We start from the raw sequence: 11,373 nt of genomic DNA on the forward strand, positions 1-11,373 counted from the left end.
TAAATCTTGGTTTTCATTTATTCATCTGTCACGTGTCACTGTTATTATGACGTATTTCTCTCTGTTTTTGACGTCATAGCCGGTCACAGCTGATGTCCCGCGCGTGATCTGCTGAGGAAGTTGCCAATAGAGCATCGTCTGCTGGCACGAGTCAAGTTAGCGTGAAGCTGAACGAGAATACAGAAAACGACTTCCGGTTGACCTTTCAGAATAAAAATAAATGTATGTTGCGGTCACGTTTCTGGTTCACGCACGACCAACGTGAATTGTTAAGGGAGGAGCCTGCTCAGTGGCAATAACCACATTGATCTCTCACGTTGTTATTAATCTTACGCACACTCGTATACTTGAACCATAGACGGCATTAAAGCTTTTAACCCTGGACGTAAAGTTTCCGGTGCACTCAAGACTTCCGCCGGCGAGCTTGACGAGCTGCTGCAGAGTCAGACAGGGTCGATTGAAAAGAGAGCGGGGTGGTCTGTGTAAGTGTCGTACATTCTGACATGTTTCATGTTCATGCTGACCTAACTTTAACATCTGGACCGTGAAACACCGGCTGGCTCTGTCAGAGTTTGCGCGCGTGCTGAGGACGCGCGCTCCCCTGTCATAATGTTTGACTTGCTTGCATGTGTCAGCCAGCAGCTAGCTGCCGTTAGCTTGGCTAGCCTCGGAGAAGAAAGTGTGTTTGCGGTCGTTTTGACAGCTCGGCACGAAACCGAAAACAGACAGACGTCTTCTGGTCATTCGGAGGCTTACACCGGCTCGCGGTTTTCGTGTTGACAACACAGTTTATCCACAATAATGTAGAACGGAGACTAGAAAGAGCCAAGGTTATCTAACCAGCCGCGCGGCTGTTTCGTTGTTTTTAAGAGACGTGACACCGAACTCCGTTTAAAAAATATTCGCATTTAAAGATGGTTTCCTCTTGCGCAGATACATATTCACGCTATAACCTTCACGTATTAGTAGGAAAACTCGTTAAATTCGGTCCGGCTAAAATATTAAAGTTCACGTATGCAGCTACTCTTACCAAAACAACGTGTTAGCGGCGGGACCGTCACCAAACAGCTCAATCTTTCCTGACATTTGGACTGTTTTTCCGACACACAGTGCTGTTTGATGGATGTATTCCAGGCCGAAAGTCTCTAAACATCTAATTAAGTCATGAACAGTCATAAGTTATCCATATACTCCGTCTACATACTTTCAGAAAGCAACGCCACTTAAAATTTCCATTTTTTTAAACGAGCTTCTGTTTAAAAAATCCAAAGCCAACATAACAGCTGCAGCCTGCACGCAGCATCAGCCATCCTGTTGTTTTGAAGGTAGGCCTGTACTGGCAGGGCTGCCCTGTTTGCATATTCTTACCACAGTGAAGAACTGTATGAAGTAAGTCTCTGATGATTTCTGATGAAATGCTCTCCACACGATGACATCAAAGTGCAAATGTGACTGAACTTTCTCCCCCTTCTACCTGTCTGTCAGTAGTCTTGAACTTGGATGTAAACCATAAACAAAACAAAACACGAGAGCCGGGATCGGAGAAGATTTGTGTCTTATTGTCACGATTCTCCCACGAGATGGACGTTGGAGTGTCCAAGTCCCATGTGTTTCTCAACTACAGCCCCAGAGCCCTCTTCTCCCAGTGAGACACGCATCTGCATGGTGGTGCCGTGTGCTCCTCCGGTCCTTGCGTGGTCCCTAATACTCTTCACTGTTGGCGTACCTCCAGTGCATTCTGTTTCTGTGTGTCAGTCGTTAGCAGTGTGACGTTAAAAAAGACTCAGAAAGAATTGGATGCAAGAGTTCAGTGATTAATGGAATGGCTGGAGGTCGCCTGACTACAGTAAATGGTATTCAGTGTGCAGCAGCAGCTTTCAGTGCACTCTGTCTGGCAGTTAGGTTCAGGGCCGCTGCAGTTTGGCTTGGTGCATTTAAGCGCAGTGCTGAGTGTGTGTGTGTGTGTGCACAGTATACTAAATGTCTAATCATTTAGGCGACTACCTTGTGTGTATGACCGCTTGTGCATGTCTTTGCGGGCTAATGATGATGTAGTCTGAGCTAGTGAAAGGCTACATTGTAAGACTCTCCTCCAGTGGTTCTCAAAGCGGGGTCTTGGGACCTCCAGGAGGTCTTTGAGGACCTTCAGGGAGGTCTCTAACAGAAACAAGGAACACTTCGAGTTCACTGTAATTAATATAATGAGCTCACCCTTAGTCAGTACCGTCATAATAACCTTATGAGAAAACGATCTCACCACAAAGTCCATTTAGTATCTGTTCTGCAGCTTTCAGTCATATCGCATGATCTTCACCAGCCGACGGAGACAAATGAATGATTTTTATTGGACGGACCCTCAACCAATCACCATCAATGGCAGCCAGTCACGAACAGTTGGATGAGCCCGGTATGTTCTGCTACATGGACCTGCAGCCTGGACGCAACAACCAATCGTCTGGTTTCCAGGCTGTGACTTCCCAGCAACACAGGCGTTAAGTTCTAAAAGTGCTCCAAAAAAAACAATTTCCATGACAACTAGGAGACATCTGCTGATGAAGATCATGTGATATGACCAAGAGCCAACAACTATGGACTCTTGGGTGAAGTGTATTTCAGATGCTGTTTTCAAGGTCTTTATGATGTAGTTTGATTTAAGAAAAAGTCAAGATGTTTTTTGTCAAGAATTACCAACACGCTTACCAAGCGACTCCTCATGTATGTCAGTGGGACAGAATCTGATGGATCGGGTTTTAAGTTCTAAGCCATGTGTGGAATGAGAATGTTTGAGAACACCTGATCTGTTTTGAGTTCAGGCTGGCTTCTGCTTTCCGTTCTGTGCTGCATGACCGTACAGTTCTCCGTCAAACCAGCAAAATCCGCCGAGGATTGTACACGACAGCAGCTAACACATACTGACCGAGTGTCGTGAAGACATCTCATAGACAGGAGTTGATGAACTGGACAGCTGGGACCAGTCACAGACAGCAACACTATAACGCTGCTGCTGCTGCTGCTGGATGGGGACTCACGTTCGTGTCTGTGCTTAGGTGGAGCATCCCACTGGGTGCGCAGCGTGTCATGGACGCAGTGAAGGAGAGTCACAAGAGCAGCCTGAGCTCGGGCAGAATGGTGGCCCTGGCTGCGGGGCTGTCTGTCGGGGCCACAGTGGGCTACATGGTCTATCGTCACATAAGCAGCACCAACAACAGTGAGTACACCAGACAAGTGTGTGTATGTGTGTGTTAAAGTTTGTGTCCATTCTCTGATGATCCTCTGTTTCTCCTGACCAGCTCAGGAGCCCAGCCCTGAGGTGTCCAAGATGACGCTTCCTGTAGAGGTTTATAGGAACATATCCAGGTACCAAGCCAAGTTTTTGGACATGGTGAGTACTTCACTACATGATGTAGCATTCAGGCGGGTGGTGTACAGAAGGGAGGTGACGTAGTATAAAGACAGTGTTTAGAGAGGAAGTCGTGGTGGATGAACGGGGTAAACACAGGACTATCACCTTGGAGACTGAGGCTGTGAGACAACTATTAGACTTTGTTGACTTCAGTATGTTTTTTTCGTTGACTTCAGTTTTCAGGTGCAGTTTGGTTATGTTCAGTGACATCATGGTTTGGGTTACAAACAGAAACACATTCCAGGAGAACGTCTCCCACTTGCACGAGCACAGGTTCAAACACATGCAGACCAAATGCCTCAAAAATCATTTTCCAATGAGCAAGATGATGATTCATATTGTTTGTTTTGTTTTGACCAACAGTCAAAAGATATTCAGTTTACTCTCATGTAAGACAAACAAACATTACATCTTATATTATACCTTATGTTTTGCTTTGTCATTTTTCCTTGAAAATGACTGATTCATTTTCTGTTAATGACTAAACACTTCATCCAGCAGTCTGTCAAGACAGTTTATGTGTAGAGCCCAGATCTACCTCAGAGCGCCTCAGTCTGTTACATACACCACCCTCTCTCCTCCGTACACCACCCTCTCTCCTCCGTACACCACCCTCTCTCCTTCATTCTTTTTTTGATCTTCACTTGAACCGTCCATTTCATTTTATTGTTTTATTCTTAGCTAGATTCTATTTTCTGCTGCGTCAAGAGGACCAGATTTCCTGATGGAGATCAGAGTTCAGTGTTTTGTCTCCATGGAGATGTGATGTTGTCTCATGCTGATGATTTCATGCTTATGTAGATGAAGGTGACAGAGAGGAGAGGAAACTTTAAAATGAGGCTTCATTTGAGCGTCTTTGTTTTTTTCACTGTTCTGTATGTCAGTCTTAAACGTTGTAACTGACTGAGTTGTAAGGCGGTGCGTGTCATGTGATCTGTAATGTGTCCCAGATGATGAGGAATAACACTGAGTCATTTGTTTTTGAAATGTGACATTTTTCAATCCAAACCTCTCAGATCTGTCAAACAGCTCTTAAGTGTGGTTTTCCTGAATCATGAGTCATTTCATGCCACAGCTCACTCTCTCTAACGCTCTCTTGCCGTCTCTGTTTCTTCTCAGGTGACCCAGAAGTCTGGAGCTCACGTCAGGGTTCTGTCAGATTCAGGGGAGCCTGCGTGTAAGACGGCTGTGTGTTTCCTGCTGCAGGGCTCTAAGGAGCAGATCCTGCTGGCCCGCTGCGTCCTGGAGAACCTGGTCACTGACTGTGAACCAGTGACTGAGGCTTTGGAGGTTCCTCAGACCGCATTTGGACGTATAATAGGTAGCTTCCAAACATAGAGGACAATTTTTGACTGGTAGCACGTTTATTCTTTCCATTAACATGCATTAATATGCTCTATAAAAGCTGCATATCAATATATGAAATGAACAATGGGTCACCTGTGACAGAGATGGAGCCTTTGAGCCTCTTTTAACTCATTGGTTTTGGTTCACCAGGCTGCTTTTACACAGTTAAAGACTCGCTTGTGAACTTAGTGGAGAATTTAACACTAAAGGATGAACGCTCATGTTGTTTCTCTCTGCGTCTGCTGCACGTGTAAATAAGCAGCTGCTTGCTGACACTTTGGTCATATGAACTTGACCTGGTGATGAGATGTCATATGTTGTTTTCTGCTTGTTTGAAGTGTCCTGAAAAACAAAATCTCTTCATGCAGTTCCAAGATGAGATTTGCAGTATGGTTCACTCGTGTTTTTAATGGAGCTCTGTGGCACAGAGGAGATTTATAAGGCTATAAATACACACAGACTTGTTAACAGGATACATTCACTTTGGTCTGATTCTAAACACGGGATTCAAAGTGCTTCTTCTAAACAACCAGCGTGGTGATGATGATTTTGACCATGTTATTTGGTAGAAGAGAGCTGATGTGGCCCAAACTAACCCTAAGTGGCAATACCCTGTGTGTGTGTGTGTGTGTGTGTGTGTGTGTGTGTGTGTGTGTGTGTGTGTGTGTGTGTGTGTGTGTGTGTGTGTGTGTGTGTGTGTGTGTGTGTGTGTTTTGCAGGCCGTGGTGGAGAGAGTTTGAAACTGATCACCAGGACCACAGGAGCCAAAGTGGCTTGTTCGAAAGAGAAGACGCACGGTCCCGGTGCAAAGGGCAACGTGACGATCACGGGGACCAGACAGGAAGTGCAACAGGCCAAGGTGAGCAGCAGACAGTGTGTGGTCAGTCGTCTTATTTTAAAATACTACCGAGAATAAAGTGTGATCTGTTTGCAGGAGCTGATTGTAGAAAAAGTCAGAGAGGACACAATGGTGAGGACGAAGATCTCCCAGTCATCTGCCCTGCGGCAGAAACGAGGCCACACTGCTGCGGTTCAGAGGCCGGACAGCACAGAGACTGAAGCACCGGTGGGCTTAAACAACAACAGTCTGCACTCTCAGGTGGAGAAAAACAGGCTGATCCATGCCAACGGAACCACAGGAGAACCCAAAGATGTTTTTGACAAGATGGAAGAGCTGAAGCTCAACACAGACAACAACAAGGAGGAGGACAGTGTCTCCACTGACTCTCTGTCTGAAATCTCCAAGTTTGAAAGTGAGTTTGTCCACTGTGTACCTGCCACACTGCATTTATTTCAGATCTAATCTAATTCCTCTGTGTGTTGTTCAGTTCCCAGCCCAGACCTGAGCTTCCAGCCCGACGAACATCTCGAGGTTTATGTTTCTGCCTACGAGAACCCAAACCACTTCTGGATCCAGATCCTGGGCGTGCGCTCCCTGCAGCTGGACAAACTGACCGAGGAGATGAACCGCTTCTACAACAGCAGCAACCCCACTGTAAGGATGGCTCCATCTGCGGACTGTACTTCAGTGTTTAGTGTTCCTGGTTTAACAGTGTGGGGGGTGGGGGGGATAAAGAGAGTGATGAGGCTGGGTGTGTGGGGTGAAAGGGACAGGTGTATGCTGGTTTTCTGAAACAACAGGAAGTGAGTTGTGCTGAGACACGTGGAGTCATAACACACACACACACACACACACACACACACACATGCGTGATAAACACTTTAGATTAGATTCAGTGTGACTTACTTCCTGGAGATCATCTCTAATGTGCATCCAAAATAAAAGCCAGTAATTCAGAATTCAGGTTACTTCTAATGGTGCTATTTTTCTATAATGGGCACAAATGTGAGCAGGCTTTAGTTGTCCCTGAACTGTAGTTCCAAACTGTACAGCATTGTTATCCCTAAGATAGAAATAAGAGAGTGACTAAATTCAATCATATGAACTTTCACTTTCCTCTGTCCATTCATACACAGATGCTCTCTGATGTTTAGAACATTCTACATGTCTTTTCTAGGAGCAGAGGGTGGAGACCATCGTGGTGGGGGACATTGTGGCTGCTCCATACAAAGACCACGGCACATGGAACAGGGCCAGGGTGCTGGGAGTGCTGAGCTCCGGACTGGTTGACCTTTACTACGTGGACTTTGGAGACAACGGGGAGCTGCCCAGAGACGGCCTGTGCCGCATGAGGTAAGAGACAAAACACCTGGCACCTGCCTGCTCTATTTGTGCTGGCTTCAGTTGAGTCTGCACAGAAGAATTAAAGCTGAATGAAGTTTAAAGTTTGGTTTGGTCAGTTGTAGAGCTGATCAAAAAATGGCCACGCCTTAAAGGCAAGGCTAAATTAAATTGGTGCACAGCCACCGCCTGAACAACACAACAACATCCCCTCGCCATGGTTTCAGCCTCTGAGGCTCGAACTGAACTCGACTTGCACTCTTCATAAAACTTTGCACTCATTTGTTCCCTCCTGCAGTCTTGGCAGGTAGAGGGGTTCTGCTGTGCCGTAATGCAGCTGCTGAATAGAGGCATATTGTTGTATGTGGCACTGGTTCCAAAGTGTTATTAACAGCTTGTGCTTTGCTGCATTAACATTTCAGGAGCGACTTCCTCAGCTTGCCATTCCAAGCTATTGAGTGCAACTTAGCAGGAGTGAGACCAAAAGGTAAAATTCTCATCTGAATAACTTCATCACGCAGGCACAGCACTAATAAAAAGGTGAAAGTCAAAACACGTTGTGCATTGGTCTAAAAGTCATTTTTCCTCAAACGTTGTGATCTCAGAGGAGGTGTGGACCGAGGGCGCTCTGGACGAGTTTGAGCGGCTGACACACTGCGCCTCCTGGAGACCCCTGCAGGCCAAACTCTGCAGCTACTCTCACTCTGAGATCTCCTCCTGGCCCAGCGTCAAGCTCTATGACAACAGTGACGGCAAGGTTAGCCGCTGTGCGCTTTGCTTTTCATCCTGTCTTGCCTTCCCTCGCACGCTTCTTGTATAACAGCCGTCTCTCTCACAGACCGTAGATATCGGCGAGGAGCTCATACGGCGGGACCACGCAGTCAGTTTCCAGGAAGTGGCGAATGGGAAGACGGATCGGGACAACCTTGGCTGTCTGCAGAGGATGCTGGTGAGTCACTGAACACACATGGCCTCATTAACACTGGTGACTGGAATGCTCCTGTCTAATATCTTCACACCAGATTTTTATTCTTGTCACAGAAAAAATGATTTAATGCTCACTGAAGCATATTTGTTGCTAATGTAGAATATGATGTAGAACTGAAACCATGAGTAGAGTAATGGGACAAAACATCCTGTAACACAGTCCTGCATAGTCAGATTTAGAAGCTGCTTCATGAAATAAACAAAGCCAGAACACAACAGGTGAGTGTCAGAGTTAGGATAGTCTTCAGAGACATTTCAGACTGACTGTGGAGGTTTGACTGGTTGTCTGATTGTGTAGTGTTGCGTCAGGCTGTGTTGTTTTTTTTTTTGTTTTTTTGTATCTGAATGCAGCCTTATGGTGTTTTGGTGGGTTTAGTTCCGCATGTGTGAAGACGTGTTGAGCTTGCATGAAACAAATGAATAAAACAAATGATTAGACGTGATGTTATTGGCTTATAGAGATGTTAAAGAAGTCTCCTGCATCATTCTGATGCATTCACCTAATTTTTACCCATGTCCATACTAAACTGTTCTGTGCTACCTGGCAGGACTCTGCTGCAACATGCTAAACACTCACTCACATTTGAATGTCTTGTCCTGCAGGATGACGTGATCGGAGCCTCGTCAGAGCTCAGCCTCTCCTGTATCAGCCTATCGGGTGAGTAGAGCAAAGGGAGAGCAGTCATGAAGTGACTAAATCCATGCAGATCTCTCTCTTTACGTGTGTTACTGTTCTTTCTGGGGTGGGTGGGCGTTGATAAAAGGCTCTCGGCAACAATGTGAAGATCATCCGTCTGAGCAGGCATCATCTGCGTCCTCTCCATGTTACCCACATATCCTGAGATCCACGCAGCTACACACTGTCAGTCCCTCATCTACATTCACGCACAGCTTTGCCCACTCAAGTCCAGCCAAGATGATTCACATGGTTCAGTCATCGCCTACACAAACCCACGCCACCAGTCGTGCTCATTCTCACATCTCTGTGCCAGCGCTCACAAACTCACAACTTCCTTTTCCCTCCTCTGCTTCCTACCCGGGGAGTCCTTTGTGCATTCGGGAGTTAAGCAGTGATGAGATGATCGAGAAAGGAAGTGCCTATGAAGGAGAGACGGACCATGAAATGTCCACAGAGAGCTTCTACTCCTGTCAGAGCTCGAGCACAGAGGACGACAGTGTGGCATGGAGCTGCATCAGCACAACCTCCACATCTGCCCACTGTGACACAAGCCAGGACTCCAGCCACAGCGAGGAGTATGGAGAGAATGTTTGGCAACAAGGAGATGAAGAGGATAAAGGAAGAGATAGCAGCGTCCTCGCTAACAGCACTGATGTTATTTACTGTGGAGACGAGGAACAGGAGCAGCTGGAAACAAGTAATGGACAGGGTGGTGTAGATAGTGACCTGAGTGGAGGTGGAATTGATGAGAAAATACATTTAGGGGGGGAAATATTGGATAAAGTAAAAATGAGAGTTGGTAGGACGCCTCACTCTGACAGGTTTCAGATAAGAGCAGAAGAGGAACATAAATGTGGAAGTAACAGCTTCACAGACGACAAGCTGTCAGGACAGAGAGCAGACTTCAGCATTAACCCATGTCCATATACAACACATGACACAGGCACAGGTAACCCCTTCATTCATATGCTCTGGGTGATTTCTAGTAGTTTCTTAGTAGGCACGGATATCTCTTCACACACACACTATATTATTTATTATAATTCATGTGTGTTTCCCCTGGTGGCACTGGCTGATTTAAAGGTCCAGTGTGTATATGGATATATTTAATATTAACTCTGTTTTCATGAGTGTATGATGGCCTGAAAATAAGAATTGTTTTATTTTTGTTACCTTATATCTGCAGACACTGTGAGTCCTTCAACAGTCCACCATGTTTGTACAGTAGCCCAGAGCGGACAAACCAAACACTGGCTCCAGATAGGAACTTTGATTTTATTTTTACATTTTTTGCAAGTTTCACAGCCACCAAATCCTACACACTGGTCCTTTAAAGTAACTGGGTATCAAAGCCAAGCTGTGTAGTTCCCATGATTTCATCATCATCAGTGTTCGTCAGAGTTGTTGACTGATGGCTGGTTTATCAAATATGTTGACATTTTATCATATATACTTATGTTTTACTTTTTTAAAAATTGATCAAACAATAATTTAGTGCCCCTCCTCCAGTAACTCTAAGGACCCCATAGGGGTAGCGGACCCTCTGTTGAGGACCCAGGCTCTAAATGTTTGTCCATGTGTGCTGCTTGTGTAAAGGAAATAGTTTGTGAACACGTGTCAACACATCAACTTTATATGGCCGTTTGTAAATCTCATGCAGTCAAATAACAACAAACAGCCGCTGTAATAAAACCTCTCCAGTATCTGATCAGACAATAAATAAACAGGACTGAGAATGTAAAGAAGAATTCAGTGCACGCTTTCAGTACGTTGCTGTTTAATACTTGGTGCTGCAGACACATTTCTGTTGGTGTCACAAGTTCTTTCTTATCTGGATTTCATTCTGTCAGCCGTCTGCACTGAGGTGGATTAAGAAGTTAATTCCTGTTGTTCGCTGATTGTTGAATAACTAACATGTTTTATCTTTGGTCCTCAGAAGCTGCCTCAATCTCAGGAAGTGTTGATGATGTCATAGAGGACGAGCTGGTCTGACACCAAAGCAAGTACACGAATATTAAGGTATTGTTTTCTGGTTTGATGACTGACTGAGTGTGAACATTTCTGAACCGTTCTGTCACATTAACGAGCTCTCCCGCTCTTATCTCGCAGCACTGACCATCCGCTCCTCTGCATCGGCTCAAACCAGATAAAGAGGACGTTTCTCTCGTCTGACCCAAACTCAACCACGTGAACCCTCATCGTGAAGCCTTACCTACTTGACAAGCGACAGTTCTTCCAGCCATATTCACTTTATTGTTGTCACTTGGTCCAAAATCAATTCTTCTGTTTTGCCTTCATGCTGTTGTGTTGCACCCGATGCTGCTTTGCTTCCATGTGTTGTTACTATATTTTCTGTTCAAGAAATGAAGGTACAAAAACAGAATGCCAGTATTATTTTTGAAAAGCACTGTGATATGAGTCACTGGAACCAGAAGGCAGCTGGCGAGCTAATAACGTCTAGTTTCAATACTTGTATGTGTATTAAGATTTAATGGCCTATATATTGGGCTTCACGAGTTATTCTATTTTGGAAAATAAACATAATATTATTGAATGTGGTCCTCAGATTGTGTTCAAATGTGGAATCTACTGTATCGTTACCTATGGACAGACGTGAGTGATAGCCTGTCTTCAGAGGTGTAGTAGACTGCACTATATCAAATAAAGGATTTATTTTATGTCACAACTGTTTGTGTCTTTTATTTTGAAATGCAGTTCATACTATAATTGTATATGTTTATTAAAAATGATATTGATATTATAATTTCCACCAAC

The 11,373-nt window shown here is 45.0% G+C and overlaps 1 protein-coding gene across 4 annotated transcripts; it reads left to right on the forward strand.

Annotated features, from left to right (window-relative positions):
• Nucleotides 1-254: 254 nt before the first annotated feature.
• tdrkh (tudor and KH domain containing) lies at nt 255-11,281 on the forward strand. 4 transcript variants are annotated; one of them, XM_019271373.2, is made up of 15 exons: nt 255-482; nt 3,048-3,208; nt 3,291-3,382; nt 4,523-4,724; nt 5,470-5,609; nt 5,685-6,003; nt 6,079-6,245; nt 6,769-6,944; nt 7,355-7,419; nt 7,538-7,689; nt 7,771-7,881; nt 8,523-8,577; nt 8,684-9,547; nt 10,535-10,617; nt 10,708-11,281. In XM_019271373.2, exons 2-14 carry the CDS (start codon nt 3,079-3,081, stop codon nt 10,588-10,590), a joined length of 2,529 nt encoding a protein of 842 aa, XP_019126918.1. In that variant the 5' UTR covers nt 255-482; nt 3,048-3,078; the 3' UTR covers nt 10,591-10,617; nt 10,708-11,281. The 4 variants fall into 4 exon arrangements, with proteins under 4 accessions (XP_019126918.1, XP_027145276.1, XP_019126917.1 ...); XM_027289475.1 differs by lacking the exon at nt 255-482 and adding an exon at nt 516-1,325; XM_019271372.2 differs by lacking the exon at nt 255-482 and adding an exon at nt 1,338-1,645.
• The last annotated feature ends 92 nt before the right edge of the window (nt 11,282-11,373 follow it).

Source organism: Larimichthys crocea, chromosome XVI, assembly GCF_000972845.2.
Source record: "Larimichthys crocea isolate SSNF chromosome XVI, L_crocea_2.0, whole genome shotgun sequence".
NCBI lineage: Eukaryota > Metazoa > Chordata > Actinopteri > Sciaenidae > Larimichthys > Larimichthys crocea.

Bases quoted from the DNA above. Each gene is read 5' to 3' on its own strand.
- tdrkh (XM_019271372.2), top strand. From the start codon at position 1,581: ATGGACGTTGGAGTGTCCAAGTCCCATGTGTTTCTCAACTACAGCCCC. The intron at 4,725-5,469 runs GTAGCTTCCAAA...TGTGTTTTGCAG, and splicing joins CGCATTTGGACGTATAATAG to GCCGTGGTGGAGAGAGTTTG. The intron at 6,246-6,768 runs GTAAGGATGGCT...TGTCTTTTCTAG, and splicing joins ACAACAGCAGCAACCCCACT to GAGCAGAGGGTGGAGACCAT.